The sequence below is a fragment of the Hoplias malabaricus genome, chromosome 15 (genome assembly GCF_029633855.1).
Source record: "Hoplias malabaricus isolate fHopMal1 chromosome 15, fHopMal1.hap1, whole genome shotgun sequence".
NCBI classification, from domain to species: domain Eukaryota; kingdom Metazoa; phylum Chordata; class Actinopteri; order Characiformes; family Erythrinidae; genus Hoplias; species Hoplias malabaricus.
In genome coordinates, this window is record NC_089814.1 from 15,615,689 (window position 1) to 15,635,895 (window position 20,207).

The window sequence follows — 20,207 nt, forward strand, 5'->3', positions numbered from 1 at the left end:
ATACTTGTTTATTTACCCCGACCAACATTCCCCCAGCTCTGACCTCACTGGGGAGTTTCGAGTCACTGGAGTGGGCGTGGCTGGGGCCATGTCCTCTCCTCTTATTGGCTTTTGCTCTTAGCGCTGCAGGTTCGCGCCCCAAGCGGCGGACTGTGTTTATTTCACGGCGCTGGTCACCGGGGCGGACGAACTCCGCCGGACTTCTCTAATAATACTGAAGCACCACCACCATAACAGGAATAACACAGCCGTAGTACACCGGGGCTCGACTGAAGCACTTTAACAGCTCTACAGGCCTTTTAAACAACAGGTAACATCAAAACAATATTTCAATTGTTTCTTACCCATTTCTCTGGGCTTCTTTCCTCTCTCGTCTCTATGAACAGGTCAAATACGCAGTCTAGGCACTTTTCTATGTTTGGTGCAGGTTCAATCCTTATGTCTCCCGGCCTCCTAACATTAGATAAGGGCGAATCACTAACGGCTTTAAGTCCCCCTGTGTAGTGCATCCTTTGAATTGTGAACATTTGCCTTCTCCTAATAATTAGTGCACTGGAAAATAAGTAGAAAAATATACACGCTGCTGAATCCCAAACTACATTTTCGTTGTATACATTTACTCATCCATTTGCTCTAAATTTAAGGCCTACTTTGTTCACTGCGTAGTGAAGAGGGAGCCATTTGAAGCACAACCTTGTAACGTTCGCTGGAGCCTGGTACGGGCCTCCTATTCCGCATGGTCTTAGGTTCCCCGGTTTACTCACATTGAGAAGAAGTACCTCTTTAAATAGGCTTAGATATTTTTCCTTGGTGTGGGAAATTACCGTATGAGCATCTTCTCCATCTTTGTTTGTGTGTAGCATGTGGCAGTGCCCGTATTTCAGTTACTGGTTGATTTGCTCGGGCCGCTTACGTCCGCTTGACATCTGCTCAACAATCACTTGTTTGTTGTTGTAAATGAACACAAAACTCTTCTATTCTCCTCATTTTCAGAGCTCAGCACTGCTGCATTCACTCTCTAATGCAGCTCACCAGCTTCACCGGTTAAATGTCACATCGCCCAACACGACATATTAATATTATCATGTTTAAAACATATTTGTGTAAGAAAATTTCAGTCGTGTTATTTACTTGATCTCAGACACCGGTTCAGGAGACGACACACAACACACACACGTAACGGTAACATACAAGAGTTGTAGGCGGAAGTAATTATATATTTTTTCATTTTCATTTTATATTTGTTATTATATATAGGTGTATATATAAAAAATACAAATATTTTAAACATTAAATATCCAAATAAATAATAGTATAATAAATAACAGACAACAAAAACCCCAAAAAGAAGGTTCTCTTACTTGGTTACAGGCCGTAATCTATTACAAATGTTTGAGTAGTTTTAAACAAAACTCATTGATTTGTTTGTTTAAATATTTGTTCTACACTTTACAGGAGAATAATTGTACTCTAAATTGATTGTATTATTGATTCATAAGTAACAATAAAGCATTTTTAAAATATAAAGATATTTAATCTGATACAACTACTCTAGGGTTGTATGTAATGGTTTTTCTTTTGTTATTTTTATTATTGTTTAACACAAAACAAGCTATTGTTTATTATGACATCATTCACTTTGTTTTGCCACAAATGTGTTTAGTCCCTACTCTCGATTAGGTTAATAATTTACTACCACTAAGTAGAGCTGCTCACCATGGTTTTATCTAGACTAAATATTGCATTAAATGGGCTCTCAAAAGGAGTCTACAGCATGCCTAGCCAATCTGTGTCTTCGGTCATTATTGACATCACGTCCATACTCAGGAAAAATCACACAATGTACTAGTTCATGAGGATCGGGTTTATGTGGAGACACATGAGTTTAATCGTGGAACAAGAGTTCCATAGGGGTTGGGTTGGAAGTCACTGATTGGGCTGACAAAACCTGGTTTATTATTATACATTAGCTGATTTGAAATATCAGAAAGTAGACAGTTTTGCGTAGTCTCTCATACCTCCTTGTAACTCATTTAAAATTCAAAATACTACAGCACAAAAGAACTAGTTGGGTCAGTACAGTTTCCTTTCGAGAGGTTGGTTGCTATAGCTGCCATTATGGCAAAAAAATAGCATAGAGACTCTCTGCTGACATTAAAGTAATAAGCAACGGCGACTAAATTTAGACGTTCAGCACATTGGCCACAATACAGTGGTCTTTATTAAAGCCCAATCTGTACTTGGGCTTCACTAGGAGCATAGTATAACTTAAACAAACACTAAATGCCAGACAGCTTTGTTTACTATAATTAGAATGTATTAATTTATTCATCCACCTTTTGTAACAGTTTCATCCTGATCGCTGTCGTCATGTGTCTGGAGCTACATGACTAATATAAATGAGCATGGACCAATCAGACGGACATGCTTTGTTTTTTTATTTGACTTGACCTTTGATTTCTTTCTCTGAAGGTCATATATAGTCACAAATATCAGCCGTGAAATATCATTAAGGAAATGTTATCAGGAAACTGGATACAGTCCAATGTTCACTACAAATGAGTCATGTGTTCTCACATGTGTTCTCACTTATTTTGTAGTTCGTTGTGGTTTATGAGTTAGTGCTGCTCTGGGAGAGGCTGTCTCTTATGAATTGGCAGAAGCTTAGTAACTTGTAATTTGTTTATTGTCAGTTGAACACTTGCTTTTGCGCATAGTGAAATCACAGCATATGTATACGGGTCCTCAAGGCTTTATAAAAGTCCTATTCACAGGTGCAGTTTTAACTGATTAAAATGATTTTGCTTCTGTGGAGGAGCTGTTGCAGGAGCGGTTTGTAAGGCTCATGAAATGAAGGAGTCTCTCAGGAATATAATGGTGAAATCAAACATGTGATTCTCATATGGACGGACTGACTCAAAGCATGAGCATTTGCGTTACAAAAAATCGGGTGTTGTTCCCACTGTACTGAGGTTACAAAACAATTCTTCTCAGTCTTAGAGGAAATGAATAAATGCATTTTTGCTCACATCTGCTCTGTTCATTATGTAAACAAACTAGTGTTGTAAATATCAATGTGTTAAAGCACATTGGAACTTAAAAAGCTCTTTTTAAGCCTTGATGATCATTTTAGCATGCTCTCTCTCTCTCTCTCTCTCTCACACACGCATTGCAGGCAGAGCTCCAGCTTCGTCTTCTACCTCAGTTAATTCCTCCTTTACTCTCTTAAATTGGTGCTGAAGCTGGAACATGTGGAGGTGTTTATTTTCTTAGCCCGAGCTGCTCCACTGTTGAGTTAATTTTCTGTAATTAAAGTGGTCTGATGCTAAAGCTCTCACTGAATATTTTATTCAGAGAATTGAAAGATTCTAATTAAAATCTAATCTAATCAAAACTACACTGGCATTTTAAAATAAAGTATAAAAATAATAGTTTCCTTTGGCTGTTTTTTCATGCATATCACTCTTATTATAAATATAATTCAGTTGTGTTGATTGTACATGTTTATTTTTATTTTACATTTAACTATCCATCAGTAAAAGCTTTAGTATTAAGAAGGTCAATGGGATTAGTCGTGAGTAATCATTGCATATTGTGATTAATTAGTTAATATTTTTTAATCAATCAAGAGCTCTGAAACAAACCAATCTAAAATTAGTCTTAGCTTTTAAGGAAATTTAGGAAAGGGATTGCTGTTGCCCAATGGAGGATGAAATAATTGTGCACAGAGAGCACCAAAATGATAAATGGAACACCCTGTGTCCTCATATCCCTTGCAGGGACAAAAGAATGAAGTGTGCCAAATGAGGCAGAGCTTAAGAGTGCCTTCGCTGAATTAATTGAAACCATGTCTATTTCTTCTAAAGGTGACCTCCTCCAGCGTTTAAATGAACTACGATCATCCTCCCCCTTATGTTGGCCCTGGCCCTACCACCCCAGGGTACCCTCCCCCTAACGCCCCTGGTTACCCAGCTCAGGGATACCCACCTCAGGGCTACCCAGTTCCAGGCTATCCTCCTCCCACAGATCAACAGCCTTATCCCAACTTCCCTCCAGGGCCTCCTGGGCCATACCCAGTGCAGCCGGGATATCAAGGGTATCCCCAACCACCGTATGGAGGACCAGCGTATGGAGAACCTCCCAAAAACACAGGTAAGTTTACTACATGTGCAGTACTTTTGAATATTTTTTTGTTTCTTATCACACAGGCACCTAGCACACTGTAGCAGGCCTGAGGCAGCAGGAAATTGACAGTTAATCCAAATATATCTTTACATTTTATTAATAATGACGAGTTCTGTTATTCAATCAAGTATTAGCAGCATTTAAACCTTTAAGGGATGTGAATGTTTAACCTACTAAACAAGAAAGGGGAAGACAATTTGCTATTCACATGCAACAATGCAGTACCTTACTGGAGGTTTGTCTTTTTTACTCTTTATTTTTTTTATTGACTGATAACACACACTATTTAGCATATTTAGTGTAGTTAAATGTGCAGTGTGATAGTCCATTGTGCTCAAAATAGATTAGTATCGTTATTTCATAAGTGTTCTCCCTGTGTCCGTGTGGGTTTCCTCCGGGTGCTCCGGTTTCCTCCCACGGTCCAAAAACACACGTTGGTAGGTGGATTGGTGACTCAGTGTTGTCCATAGGTGTGAGCGCATGAGTGAATGTGTGAGTGTGACGCCCTGTGAAGGACTGGAGCCCCCTCCAGGGTGTGTTCCTGCCTTGCGCCCAGTGATTCCAGGTAGGCTCCGGACCAACCACGACCCTGAACTAAGCGATTACAGAAAATGAATGAATGAATGAATGAATGTTATAATTTTTAATGTATGGCTAAGGTTATGGCACTGAGTGTGACACAGTGGCACTAGAAGTAGTGCTATTTCCATACAGCTCCAGGGTTCTCAGGTTGTGGTTTGAAGTCCTGCCTCTGTTCACAGTCTGTGAAGAGCTTGGTGTGTTCTCCATGTGTGTGTATGTGTAGGTTTCCTCTGGGTGCTTCTATTCCGTCCCACAGTCAAACACATGACCATGCTAGATGTGGGTGTGTGAGTGCATGATGCCCTGTGATGGACTGGTGCCCCATCCAGGGATTGTTTCTGCCTTGTGCTCTGTGATTCAGTGTTGGCTCTGGACCTACTATGATCTTTAAGTGGTTACAGGAATTGAATGGATGAATGAATGTATTTATGAATTTCAGAGAGTTCAGAAACACTAGAGTTTAAAATCAACCATTAGGAAATTAACATAAAATGTCCAATAAACAACTTTATGGATTAATTTTAAATATATTTTTGCCTGTGCTCTCTGTCCAGAAATCTTTACATTCAGAATGGAAATATGGGAAAATCAATGTGGTTTTGCAGTAACTTGTAGTTATTGAGTTACATTTTTGACATCAATGTGGGAAAATTGTGGGTGTGTGTTAGCTAGTGCTCCCAATTAACACGTTAATGCAAGGTAACCCACGTGAAAATTTAAAGTGTTCATTTCTAAGTCTTATTAATCATTTTACCAAAATCTCCTCTCATAATTCACAATCTTTAGTCTATACTTTATATTAGTTTTTATCTAGTGAGTTAATCACAGTCTTGTTACTGTAGACTACTGATCAAATCAGATCAAATTTATTTGTATAGCTCTTTTTAAAACTGATGTTGTCACAAAGCAGTTTCACAGAGTTCCGCTAAGACAGAGTTTTGACATGAAATATAAAAATGTAAAGAATGTAAAAATCCCCAGTTGAGCAAGCCAAGGGCGACAGTGGGAAGGAAAAACTCCCTCAGCTGAGGAAGAAACCTTGGGAGGAACAAAGACTCACAAGGGGTGACCCATCCTCCTCTGGTCAATCCACTGGTGATAATAGTTAGTGTTACTGTTGATTCCAGAAGGTAGATTACAGTATATTTATGAAATATCATAACTATCTCCTGCTCTTACCCACTCTGGTTCCTTCTGCCTACTTTGTCATGAATATCACACCACATTTATCCTGTGACCTTTTATTAATAGGTAGACAATATAAATATAATTCCACTGTGGATCTAAACATTGAAATAAGCTGAAACATCCACGATTAAAAATGCTATTGTGATTAATTGCTGCTAAGTCAGAGTATTACTCAAACTTCAAAAGATTCACAATACTGCATATGCCCAATTTATTAATATCCCAATATTAGTATTATTATATTAATATTTCAAATATATATTAAATGTAGGTTGTGGCTAATGATACACTATATTTACCAAGTACTTTTAGGCCTCTAAAAGAATTTGGTAATTTCCACAGAAAAGCGTTACCAGTAGAGGCTGCTGCACATGTGCTGTTTAACCCCTATTTCTCAAATTAGCCTAGGGTCAAAGAGTGTAATAAAACAACAAACTGATAGTAAGGGTTTCCAAAAGCTGTTTATTATTTCCTCTTGTGTTTCTGTTTTTACATGATTTAACAAACGGGGGAAAAGCTAACAGGCTTTGGGTGTGGTCTCAAGGCTAAATCAACAATTTCAAAAGTATGAATCTGATTGAACAAACTAAGAGGGAAATGAAGCAAACAGAAATACACAAACTACCCTTAACTCCTGATGCTGACCATTAACAGGAGATAACAAGGGTAAGGAAATTGGGTCAACCCACACAGCACAGGGTTATATGACACAGCAGTCTGACTTATACAGGGTATTTAATGACATATATTCAGGTTGGGTTGCAGCAGTCATTTTTATGATAAACTTTCAGCATCATCACGTCCTTTTAATATTTATGTGGGTGATTGACTGCAACCAAACCTTTTACAGCAGAACTAATCCTATCTGTTGTAAAGTCATTGTTCTGCAGCAAGGGGCATTGGGTTCATAAGAAACTTTAGAAAGGAACGTATACAAACTTTATTTGAGTATAGAAATGTTCGTATGTTTCATTAAAGCAGCAGGGCGGATGACGTTTAGTGGCTTCCCTTTCATGATGTGGGAAAACAAAGAAAAATGAACAAAAGTAAGACAGGTGTCTAGTGTGTATCCAATGTTCTTTAACCTCACGTGACATCCTTACAGCATCATCATCATCAGCTCAAACTGCCATTCGTCCATATTTTAAGACATTGTGGAGATTACAATATTCATAGATTTACAGATTGACTCAGGATTTTCACAGGCAGATTTATTGCATTCAGAAGTAGTAATGTGTTTTAATAAGATGGCATATGATCCTTATCTGCCTTGCCTTGAGGGACCTGTAAGACAAATCAGGGATAACTGTAATAATTATCGTCAAATAAAAGAGCTATAAATCCATTTATGAAATAAGTAATTGTTTTTGATTTACAAATGTGGAAGATGTTAAGTTCCCCATTAAAAATATATATTTTTCCATAAAATACATACCTTTGGAAGTGTGAAACTCTCGTCCTGCTGTGAGGATGCACTTAGTCTTGTTTTGATAGAATGATACACTCAAGGCTCAGATCAGATTACTTTCTCAAGGCCTGTGGTGGCTGCAGGCAGCGGGGGTTAAATAACATTAAGAACGGCTTAAGAAGCTTTGGCTTATGGGATATATTTTAAATGGTTTCTGTACCTGACCTTACTTTAGTAGAAGAGCTAACTGAGAGCTGTTGTAAATAAATTGTAAATGTCTTGCATTCGTTTTTTTCTTAAATAAAATACTTGTTTTCCTGATTATTTTCTGTTTTGTTTCTCTCAGTCTATGTGGTGGAACAGGGACGGCGAGATGATTCTGGAGAGCAGGCCTGTCTGACCGCCTGCTGGACGGCGCTGTGTTGCTGTTGTCTGTGGGACATGATGACCTAACCTGACCTCACTAAGCCCTCATCTGTAGAGACCTTTTAATTATATTTATGTATGGCCACTGTATAAATGACTTCTGATCTAATGAAAGAAAAGAATGATTTTTGTTTCAGGTATTTTTCTTATTCCAGTTTGGAATACTTGTTTCAATCCTTCAATAACAACAATGCTATGCACTGAAATGTTTATAGATGAAAAGCAATCCTATTTCTAGAAGAATGTAAAATTTAACTTTTTATTATTTTTTTTTTCTGTAGAAATGACATATATCCTTTTGTTCTGTTGGTAGAGAACTCCTATACACCTAGCATACTGTTTAAGACGAGAGATGTGGCCTACATGGTGCATGAATGTCTTTTGTTCAGTCTAAAGAATGAAGCTTTTGTGGAAAAATTGTGTAGGAAACTGCTGTCCAATCTGAAATGATTTCTCATCATTAAAATGTACTGAATGAAAGTTCCTTCCTGTTCTGAGATTTTCTAGATGGACCTTTAGAGTTTGGATTTATGGTTTATGTTCTTCTGCTACAAAATAGATGTTGGTTTAAGGTACTTCACGGAGCAAAGCATGTGCTGCAACAGGGTGTGACACTTCACTTTCACATAGTGAATGTTTACTTAGGCACTGTGGTGTGAAAATAGGTGTTCTAACCTCAGTGGTCTTTGCTTCTGCTAATTCTTGAAGTTGCAGATATGTAAGATTTGTTATGAGCCAGTACAAGAGAGGTACTTTTTCCTTTCCTTGTCTTTTAGGATTTCAGTAGATTGTTTTGAACATATTTTTAAAAGTATACATTGAATTAAACTTCCAGGTTTTAGTGCGTCTGTGGTTACAATTAATTTCTGCAGTGGCTTTTGAAGGGGGGGGGGGTAAATATATTTAGTTCTATCAGTTTAGGCAAAGCTTAAATAATTTCTTCTGATGCACTTATTTTTCTGTTTTAGGAACTTAAAGATTGCTTAAAAACTTTTTTTTTTCTTGGAGTAAAATTCACTTGTGTTGCTAGGCCTTCAGACGTTGTGTTGTGTGCTTTAATGAAAAACACCTCACATGCAGCACTCTGTCCCAAGAGTGGATAAGTGCTCTAGTGTATTTGCCCCTATCCACCCATGACGCTTATTTCACAGTAAATAGTTCCCATGAGTGTAAACTTACTCTCCACTGCCTTGTGCTATTTAAAGTCAAACTGCACACTTTTCACCATAGCACCAGTCCAGCCACCTCACCACAAAGCACCCTATGAAAACTTAAAGACTGTCATATGAGTAAATGCTAACAGTATGAAGTAATAACTCCCCGCTAGTGGAGTGCTCAATATAAATACACATGCTCTGTTTATCTTCAACAACATTTATTAGGGGGATCAGTGTCAACACTGTTCCACACATAAACTCAGCGTACCTGCTATTAAAACACATGGCCAAAATATGAAATATGGTCCAGGGAGGTTTTTTAATGAACATTTAAGTAAGAAATCCGCCTAATTCCTGTCAATAACCTGTAGCCCATAAATATACCACCAATGAAAATCTGGTCTAACTTGTCAAAACTAGTAAGTATTAATAAGGTTTAAGTATGACACTGAAATTTGTGTTTTCACAGATTTAAACGTTGATGTTAAAAAAATAACATTTTAGACAAAATTAACAAATTCTAAGAATTCATTTTAAACAAGAGTTCTGGTTCATCTTTGTTCACTGAGCACATTTAAACGTCTAAAAGCTTATATATTATAATACATTAGGGATTTTTTGTTTTGGGTTTTTTCCATAAGTGAAAACAAAGTTAAATGTGTGTAGTCAAAAAGTAAAATCAACTTTAAAATAAAAAGACAGAACTGATTTTTTCAACTGCTTTGTGAAGAATCCCTAAACAATGTTTGAAAGATATGCTTTAAATATTAGTAATATATTCTGCTGATAACGTTGTTCCACCACAAATGGACAACTATTGTAACAACTACAATTAAGACATTGTCTTTAAACTGGACACAGGTCACAAAGCATCAAAAGAACAGCTAACGAGAAGGCTTTCAGCTAATCAGAACTGAACTTATCACTATGAACTGAACTGAACTTATGTGAAGAGATTGAGTTCTGCTTCTTGTTGACACCTCGACATATGTGTTGAAACCAAACGTGTTAACACGTCAACTCAAAGATATTGAAACACAGACTTAACAGAGCTGCAATAGTGTCTCAATACAGGAAAACTGAGTATCATCAAGTAATAGCAGAAAGACAACTGAGCCCTCACAACACAAACATATGCACATTAGTTTATGAGACTCCTTTAAGCCTGAAAACACACTGAAGCCCTCTGTTTAAAACAAAGCCACCACAAAAGCATTTCTCCTATTCGTTGTAATCTGTATTATTTTTATTGTAATGTTTGTTCACGCTGAAAATCTAACTCCGCCTCTAAGACTGGACAAGCAAGCAGTGCTACTCAAGAGTGCAAAGGGCTGATGTTTTTTATTTTAATTATTCATTGTGCTTTAGTCAGAGAAAAGCAGCTTAAACCCAGACAAACTCAAGAAATAACGTGAAATATGTCAAGAACAATGACAATGATTATTTGCCATGACAGACGAGCAATTATGTGTCTCTCGTTTAAGGCTTTTTCTTACTGAGATAGCATCAGCAATATTGTCTCTGTATCTATTTACCATTTCATTTAAAACTCATTTAAAGAAGCTGCTGTTGCAGTGGTAAGCATCAGTGCTGCTGTCAGCTAATCCTTAGTGACACTGAGTGCACAAAACCTTAGGGATGCATCATATTATATTGTTTTCCCTTTTATTTATTCACATTGCAAAACAGTCAGGACCATGCTAAGTGCATTGTTTCCTTTCACTGTTATGTTTTGCTGGGTGTCAGTGTAAAACATAAAAAAGAAGGCAATTATTAATATATTAATTATCAGGAGATTGCTGATTTCGTCACTAATGATACCTCAGTCAGTGTGGGACTTCCCAGAAGGTCAAGAGAGCACAAGTGAATAGTATCATTCAGGTTACTCATCCAATCCATCTGCGACTTCCTGCCAAGTCTCTAACTGATCAAGGTTCACTCTTCACCTTGGAGCACATCTGCAGCTGTTGAACACTGGAAGACATTTGCTACGTTTGGCAGCCATACCTTTGGCTAAAGGCAATTATTAACACCATCTGCAGTGCCAAGGTCCACCCTTCGAACAGCAAGAAGGTCTTCATCACAGCACGGAAGAAGCCCTAGCTTTTGCCTGTGGCCCTTTAGACAGAGCAAGGATTGAACAATCCCAGTGAACCTAGGGAAGCAACCCCAACACCCAGAAAATACAGAGACCACCCTGAGACCAGATACTGTACAGTGTTGGTTTGGAAAAGCCCAAGTGGTTTATTCTGGAACTGCAGGTGCCCAGGAAGGCCAGAAAAGAAGAAAATGAGTGTCACAGACATGAGTGGACATCGGAACAAAGAGAACCCCTAGAATTGAATTAAAGGATAGAAATCTGGCTGCTCCAGTTTCCTCCCCCTGTACTTCCTATTGCCCATAGGTGTGAGTGAATGTGTGTTGACTTGCGATGGACTGGTGCCTGCTCCAGGGTGTGTTCCACATTGTGTTCAGTGATTCTGGGTAGACTCCTGACCACCGCGACCCTGGACTGGAATATGCAGTGACAGAAAATGATTGAATTAATGAATAAATTGTGGTTGAATGTAACTTAAGAGAAAAGCAGGGAATGGATTCTTTCTGACTGGTGAAACTGGGCAATGCTCTGATGCAAAAACACATGTAGTGTGTAGTGAATGACCACTGTATTATCATTATCATTATTATCATTACTGAGCACTTCATTAGATAACGTCACTGACTTGTTACCGATTCTATACTGAACAAATTCTGTTAAAATTCAAAGAAAAGTGTTTCCACCAGCAACTTTGTGTTTGATGAACATTATGTGTCGATAGGATGAATCACTCCATTAAAAATGTGTATATATATCATATTTTCCTGATTTAAGGGGTGAGTCAATTACTTGATCTAGTATTCACTATATATATATATTTTTGTAAACTAGCTCAGTGCAGCTGTGTCTTTTTCTGGAGTTCTGCATGGTCATCTTCTGCTGTACTCCATCAGCATCAAGGTGTAATGAGCTGTGCACAGTCATGCTGACCTGTACATCGACAAACTGCTTCTGTGCACAATTCACTGGCAGAAGAAAATTCCAGTTTCACAGGACACTGCAAACCAGGAAAAAACAACTCCAAATTGCATTCAAACATTTGGTGTAACTCTGTGAATGTGAGCAGAGTAAGATACAGTTTAACATACAGTAACATACAGAACAGAGCTAGTGAAGCACTGGAACGCAAAAAGCAACCCATCAAAGCCTCTGATCACAACGATATGAAATGAAGGAAGCCCACTTAAAGGCTGGGTTTTCATTCAGAAACAATTGAAATTGAAATTTACTGTTTATTCTTAAAGATGCTTCCTATTGGCTGCTAGTCAGTATCTGCTCATCAGAATTGTAGTTAACCATCAACAAATGGTTTGAAGAAACCTATATTGACAGGCAAAAATAAACGGCTGGATCTTTGCAGTGTTCCAGGTAGTATTTGTGGGAGCTTCACAAACCTCTGATGCCAAAGCAGAATAAGGTAAACTCTTTCAGGTTCAGTAAGTTCCAAAAAGTAATTATACTACAAATATTCTACGTTACCAGTATTTTTGTTTCCGTTATTTCCTTCTGCACAGACATCTAACACACAGTACACACACACAGACTGTTCTTACCTGTGCATACTAGCTACTACAGCCCAGTTTAAATGCGGTCCTGCTAAAAGTACAAGACAAATCAAATGCACATTATTTACATTTGGTGTGAGAAAGAAAAGCAAAGAATATGTAAAAATGGAATTGTTTATTTTCAGAAAACGCTCAAACAATTTCCATTCGCGAGTGTCCAAATGGGGTTTTGCACTAGCTGAAGCATGTCTTGACATCCACACTGTGGTGCATCACAGTGAGAGGGGAGAGATTCTGGTACAACAACGGTAATCAAACTCAATTAGAAAAGGAAAGAAGAAAGAAGGTCTATAGATGCTTGAGCTCTGAAAACTCAAACGTCACACACATCTTTGCCATGGATTTCTCCAAACATCATGATAGTCACTTCTTTAATAAATGTACATGTTGGATTACATTCCAGTCCTCCTAACCGACAACAAAGTTTACGTACAGTATGAGCGCAATTTGTTTCACAGTTTCAAAGATTTAAAGTAATAATCTGGAAAGACAACATATATTACCTTTCTGTAACCCCACTGCTCCGCTGAAAATGAAATTCAATTAAAAATCTTAACGCAGTTTAATTACATATTTTACAAAGGGTAAATAAAAATGATCAACCTTTGTGGAGATTTACGGTCATAAGCTCGTTTCGCTAAAACGTCCATCTCCTCATGATTGTCATATAGTGCAAACAGAAAAGGACAGCTATCACTGGAGCCACACTTGATTGGCACTTCAAAGATGGCTCCCGGTGAAGGGCTCTTAAGAGAAGCTCACCATAGTAGTACAGTCAGGTCTACACACATCGAGTTAAGTCTCTAAGATGAGTGAAAAAATGAAGGTTGAAATGAGGAACATCAAAGATACTTTTGAACAAGTCCTTGAATTGAATGATGTGATTTATTGTCTTTAGAGGTGTGTGTGTGTGTGTGTGTGCGCAAACACACATACAAACACAACCCACACAGTTGCAATCAAAATTAAACTACCCCCACCGCAAATTAGGTTCATTAGCAAAACCGACAAACTTTCAGCTGTTTGCATTAAACCCATCAAACGAGGACAATTTACTGTATTAACTGACAATGTAACTAATATAATAATAGTTTTTATTTCAACACTCCTCAGAACGTAATCTCTGACCTTCTGTAGCTCATCTATATGGCTTTGAATATTTCTACTGGATGTGTGTTTCTTGTGTCAGTAGACGTCTACATCTTGGAGCTCGGGAACGGAGACCTTCAGTGTTTAGTGTGAGCCTTAACTGTGGAACCTGAAACCTCAGTGCACAACAAATCTCGCTGCAGGTCTTTTTCAGTTACTGAAGGGTTCACACGTCACAATTTAGTACCTACTCCACTCGGTTGGAAAGGTAACCCAGTAGAGACTGAAGAAGTAGTGGAAAATCAGAAGAGGCGAGTTGAGTCAAGTCCTGTAAGTTCCATGCAGTGGACAAGCGCCATTACTTTGAATTTGTGAAATACACTTCCAACTCTGTTTCTACGAACATTCACTGCTTTTGCTATCTTTTGTATCCTTGTCCTTACCCTATGACTAATGTGCAATCAAATATCTCAGTAAAAATACACCTAGCCAGTCCAAGTATTAGATGAGATTTCAAGCAGAACTGATGCAAGGGGGTTAAATAATTCTGCAGTATTCACTGGCATTGGATGTTGAATTTGCTTTTTATATATTTTTGAACTATTTAAATGAATGTTTTATCGGTTTGATGCAATCAGCTGAAAATTTGTAATTTGAAATGGGGTTTAATAAATTCTGACTGCAAATCTACAAGCAGGTGATGGCTGATGAAATTTCATTACTTTAACTTGAGGCCAGTGATGGTGACTAATTAACAGCTTTAGCATGTTCTATATCTGCTGTATTTTTTTTGTTTTGTTTTTTGTTTTTTTTAAATGAGTCTTATGATATGGAGGTCAGAAAATTAAAGCCCATCATTTGGCTGTCACATAAATACCACTGAAATTTACACTCATCCCAGTATTGACCTAAAAATATTTGCCAGTTTTTTTCTAAAAAGTCTAAATTCATTCATTCATTCACTCATTCATTTTCTGTAAGTCTAAATTCCCTTACAAAATTTGTGTAGTTACAGGTGCTTTTCCCAAATGGAGAACGTTGTTGCAGTTTTTCCACGTGGGTCAAGTCTTTTGTGAAAAGTGCCTGCAGCTCTTATTGGACTAGGTCTCTGCTCTCTCCTTGGGAGATGAGAAGCTACAGCAGCCAGGGCTCTGTTACCTTTTGCCCATCTCATTCTGTTTGAGAAACTGGACATTAGTGCTACTGTCAGCGAGTTCGGGATACTGCTCCACCGGGAGAACATAGTAGCCCTCATAGCTTGGGACTTTGCCCATGGACAACAGTTGTTGCTTCTCACTCTCTGACCAAGCTCGGCCTCCGTCCCGGCCCTCTTGTACCTGCTGATGTTCCCTGGCCCAAGCTCCTGCCATGGCCCTTTGGTGAGCCTGCTCCAGCACTCGAGCTCGCTCCTTCTCCAGCACTTCTGGTGCCAGCCCATAGCGGATGCTAAAGGCTAACGTTGCTGTGTGAATCTCCACTGTAACGCCCCTGCGTGAGCGTCCACTGACTGTCACATTGACTCCGTTCTCCAGGGTCTTTCGGCCGCTGCTGAAGCCTAGGGCCAGCAGGTCCCCGTCTGCCAGCCCCAGTTTAACAAAGAAGTGCGAGTCTCGCCCATCGATGGTGTAATGTGTACCTTCCAGGTAGATGGCATTGTTCAGCATTTGGGCAATCTTTCGTCCATCCTCACTGGCAGCGCTGGACACAGAGGTCAGCACGTGGCTGTCTCGAATGGCTAGCATCATACCCTTGCCCACAATGGGCGTGCTGGTGCCGAACCAGTAGCCTGGCTTGTCTCGCTTGGTTCGCCGCTGTTTACTGAGCAACCGTCCCTCTAAGGCCATGAACGCCTGGTTGTGGCGCTCCACTGAATGCTGGACTCCAGTGAACAGCTGTCAGCATAAAGAAATAGATGTTAAAGTGTTTTTAAAAAATTAAACTTTTTCCACTTGTGTTAATATTTCATGAAGAATTAACCTGTACCTACAAAATAAAATTACTTTAAAAACTACTTTTTACATGAATGTCCATTTCTAATTAAGGAAGTTTCTTCTGTAGCATTGGTTTTAGCAGCATGAGCAAAGACATACATTATAAATATCAGAAACATTTTCAAATTTCATTGAAAGCTCTTGTGTTATTAAAATATTTTTAGAACACATCTGCATTTCTTAATTAACAGAAGACATTACACAAATAGATCGAATAGATGTTATATCTGCTTGACGGGTGCTATGTCAAACCTAATGGTTAATATAAAAATTAGGTTTTAATTTAATTAAGGTTAAAAATTAAGTGTTAATGACAGTGGTATACATTATATACAATATAAAAGTCATACAGTTAAAAAGAAGTCTACATTTTACTCTGCTGATTATTTTTGCAAGTTTGAAAATAAGTTTTAAAAATGACCATAAATTAAATGAATATGACTAACTAGCTAGATGAAAATTAGAATATCATGAAAAACTTAGTAATTCCATTCAAAGAGTGAAACTTGTATATTATACTCATTCATTACACACAGACTGATATATTCCAAGTGTTTATTTCTTTTAATTTGATAATTATAACTGACAACTAATGAAAACCCCAAATTAGAATATTGTGAAAAGGTTCACTATTGAAGACACCTGGTGCCACACTCTAATTAATTAGCTAATTAACTTTAAAGGCCTTTAGATGGTCTCCCGGTCTAGTTCTGTAGGCTACACAATCATGGGGAAGATTGCTGACTTAACAGTTGTCCAAAAGACGACCACTGACACCTTACACAAGCAGGACAAGACACAAAAGGTCTACTAAAGGCCACTGCTAAAGAGGCTGGCTGTTCACAGAGCTCTGTGTCCAAACACATTAATGGAGAAGCAAAGGGAAGGAAAAGATGTGGTAGGAAAAATGTACAAGCAATAGGGATAACTGCACCCTGGAGAGGACTGTGAAAGAAAACCTATTCAGAAATGTGGGGGAGATTCACAAAGACTGGACTGCAGCTGACGAACTTTATGGAGATGCAGATTTCATTTTCCAACAGGACTTGGCACCTGCACACAGTGGCAAAGTTACCAGTACCTGGTTTAAGGACCATGGTATCCCTGTTTTTAATTGGCCAGCAAACATGCCTGAACTTAACCCCATAGAAAATCTATGGTGTATTGTGAAGAGGAAAATGCAATACGCCAGACCCAACAATGCAGAAGGCCACTATAAGAGTAACCTGGGCTCTCATAACACCTGAGCAGTGCCACGGACTGATCAACTCCATGCCACGCTGCATTGCTGCAGTAATTCAGGCAAAAAGAGCCCCAACTATGTATTGAGTGCTGCATATGCTCATACTTTGCATGTTCATACTTTTCATTTGGCCAGCATTTCTAAAAATCTTTTTTTGGATTGGTCTTAAGTAATATTCTAATTTTCTGAGATACTGAATTTGGGGTTTTCGTTAGTTGGAAATAAACACTTGGAATATATCAGTCTGTGTGTAATGAATGAGTATAATATACAAGTTTCACTATTTGAATGGAATTACTGAAATAAATCAACTTATTCATGATATTCTAATTTTATGATCAGTGCCTGTATAAGCATCATTTAAAGCAGTTAGTCTGGACAGACAGACAGACAGACAGACAGACAGAATCTAATTTGAACAAGAATGCTATGACTAGCTGATTTTATCAGTATTAGTAAAAACATGGCTGATAATATGCCAAGTTTACCAACATTTTAGAAGTGTGATTCTCATTAAGAAAAAAATCCTAACTATTAGCATCAGTGTAACTTTACCAATATTTTTATTTTTATTTTAAAATAGAATCTATCAAAAAGCAAGCATTCAGAAATGCAAGCAACACCTCACTGCTACAGTGTTATATAATTGATGATAAAATAAAAAAATAAAAAATATAATTAGATTTTTTAAATACTCATTCCATGATGAGTATCAGAATCCTTGGCGCCTTAAAGCTTTAATATTTAACTTAATGTTCTACAAGCAAAAACTGTGCTTTTAACAGGGTGGGTCATTTTCACATGGAGTCAACATCCATGTACTAATGAGTTTAATATTTAAACAGGAGTGCTAAAACAAACGTACCTGGGCATTGTCACAGTCCTGACTGGAAAGCAATTCATACGGAGGGTCAACAAAGTACAAAGGGTGCCTGGGAAACCCAGGTATGATGTTACTTAGCTGGAAACCAAACATGACCAGCCAGCTCTTCACATCTATGGAGAGAAAACAAGAATATTTTCCACTTGGATGAGATTTTGAAACAAAGAAAGAAATCTGTGTTGTGTTTCCTAAAAGCTTTGCTGAATAGTAATAGTTATTTTTAGGAAATGTATAATCAAATATGTTAGTGGTGATGATGATAGCAAGACCAAGTAAACTGTTCAAAGAACCTCACCTGTCACATAATTCTTCACATCAATCATGTCACTGAGTGGGTTGTTGTTCTTGAACATGTACAAGTTAAATGGAGCTGGTTCTTTGCCTATCTTCGGCCACAGGGTATGATCAGGCGAAGTCCAGCGTCCTGCCAGTACATCATAGTCTCTTTGGGCAAAGTGCACCAGTTTTGTGAGAGGGTCATATAGGCCACCATGGAATCCCAAAGCCAGCTGAAAGTCTGGGTTGGAGTCGTGGTAGATCTCACCATACGCTGTGTACTGGAGCTGCTTGACCATCTGGCCATTGCTACTGAAGACTGCCAGTGGAGTGCCTGTGTTGTCTGAAGCAATGTAGTACTCTTCCCCGCTGCTCACTTCCATGGCAAACAGATGGCCTTGCAGGTCATAATAGAAAGATGTGATCTCTGCCCGTGTGTGGTTGTAGATGTGGGTCACTCGTGCTGGGTAGTTGAGATCAGCGTAGAAGTATTGCTGGTGCTCTCCATTAGTGGTTCTGCGGGACACACGACGGCCTAAACCATCATATCGATAGCGGACACTCCAGCCCTCTGCAGTTCGGCTGTAGGCCCTCTCCAGAAGCCCCTTGGAGTTGTATTCAAAGACATCTGAGCCCCTCTGGCACAGCACCCCATCTTCATCCAGCTTGTACTGCACGTCTCCCAAGCGTGTGATGCGATCACGTAGGTCATAGCGCAGAGGCAGCAGCCGGGCACTATTGCCAGGGTTGAGCAGGTGGAGGTTACCATTGAGGTCATAACTGTAGCGCCAAGTGGACCAATCGTTTACTTTGACACCCACAAGCTGGCCATCACCATCGTATTCATATCGGTACTGTGTGGTGTTAGCATAAGGCCCTATTTTGAGCTCACGCTTGATGACGCGTCCCATGCTGTCATACTGCACTGTCATCCAGTACATGAGTGAGCGGAAGATTTCATACTGCACCTCTTTGATACGGCCATGGGCATCGAAATGCTTGCTGAGTGTCATGACGGCTGTGGTGATGATCTGGTTAATGTCATAGTAGATGATGCCAAATTTACCGAAATGCTCCACCTTGCCAGAGATCTCATCGTAGCGGTAGAGGTCCACAGGAAGGGGTGTTTCTCCAATCACCGGCTTCACACTGGCCACGCGGAAGCTATTGTCGTGGTAGGTGTAGTCAAAGCGGGCATTGACCATGCCCTCCTCAGAGAAGCGGTACATCTGTTTATCCACCAGGGGGCCAAGTTTGCGGTAACGGATGGTGCAAGAAAATCCACCACTCTGCAGGTTCACCATTTTGAGTACGCCAGCTGTCTCATCATAGCCAAAGGTGACAGCTGTTGAGTCGTACAGCACCTCTGAGAGTTTGGCCAGCTTGCCGTACTTGTAGAGGACGCGACGACCTGTGCCCAGGTAAAAAGTGGCCCGGGGATGTCCATCCTCACTGAAGTCATGGATGACAGTGGCATTGCTTTCTGGAGGGTTGTAGATATTTCGGATGTAGCCCACAGACACATGCGTGGACATGGTGTGCCGAGCCATACTGGGCATAGTGACAGCAGTGATCCGGCCAGAGGTGTCAAATTCAAAGACATACTGTTTCTGACTCTGCTGCAGCAGCAGTACCATAGACTGAGGACAAACATAGAGAGGGAGAGAAAGATAATATACTTAGATCAATATCTCTTTCGATCCACTGAGTTAGAACAAGTCCTCATGTCCCTGTAAACAATATAATTCACATTCCGTTACTCTTTATTAAAGTGATGGTTCAACCAATAATCTGATGCATTTTCCCCAGTAAACACTGTATTGTGCCCAATGCCAGGACTGCACTGGAGGCACACTATATGTTTAAACGTTTGTAGACACTGGCTCAACTGCCGTTTCTTCTAAAGTCAAGAATATGAATAGGGCTGCTCTCCCTGTTTTGCTGCATGATGAGATGATTAATACTGCATACATTACTACTTGCAAGCTCATTGGTAATTAATCACTGAATAATTGTGATGTAGTGTCCAACATGGTGTTATCTAGTAAAATGGATATGATTACAGCAGTCAGGTTTTTGTAATGTGACATACTAGTTAAAGCATTTATTAATCAAT

At 39.0% G+C, this 20,207-nt stretch overlaps 2 protein-coding genes across 2 annotated transcripts in view; one reads left to right on the plus strand and one right to left on the minus strand.

The window, feature by feature from the left end:
- The first annotated feature begins 64 nt into the window (after positions 1-64).
- LOC136668881 (cysteine-rich and transmembrane domain-containing protein 1-like) lies at positions 65-8,413 on the plus strand. The gene is made up of 3 exons (XM_066646623.1): positions 65-310; positions 3,867-4,152; positions 7,710-8,413. Exons 2-3 carry the CDS (start codon positions 3,888-3,890, stop codon positions 7,814-7,816), a joined length of 372 nt encoding a protein of 123 aa, XP_066502720.1. The 5' UTR covers positions 65-310; positions 3,867-3,887; the 3' UTR covers positions 7,817-8,413.
- Positions 8,414-12,686: 4,273 nt separating this feature from the next.
- tenm2b (teneurin transmembrane protein 2b) overlaps positions 12,687-20,207 on the minus strand; it is a 101,787-nt gene continuing 94,266 nt past the window's right edge. The window contains exons 26-28 of the mRNA XM_066646730.1: positions 18,111-19,731; positions 17,798-17,928; positions 12,687-15,590 (exon numbers count right to left, since the gene is read on the minus strand). Of these exons, the coding sequence (XP_066502827.1) occupies positions 14,853-15,590; positions 17,798-17,928; positions 18,111-19,731 (2,490 nt within the window). The 3' untranslated portion in view covers positions 12,687-14,852. The remainder of the gene's footprint in view (positions 15,591-17,797; positions 17,929-18,110; positions 19,732-20,207) is intronic.

Bases quoted from the DNA above. Each gene is read 5' to 3' on its own strand.
- LOC136668881 (XM_066646623.1), top strand. From the start codon at position 3,888: ATGAACTACGATCATCCTCCCCCTTATGTTGGCCCTGGCCCTACCACC. The intron at 4,153-7,709 runs GTAAGTTTACTA...TGTTTCTCTCAG, and splicing joins AGAACCTCCCAAAAACACAG to TCTATGTGGTGGAACAGGGA.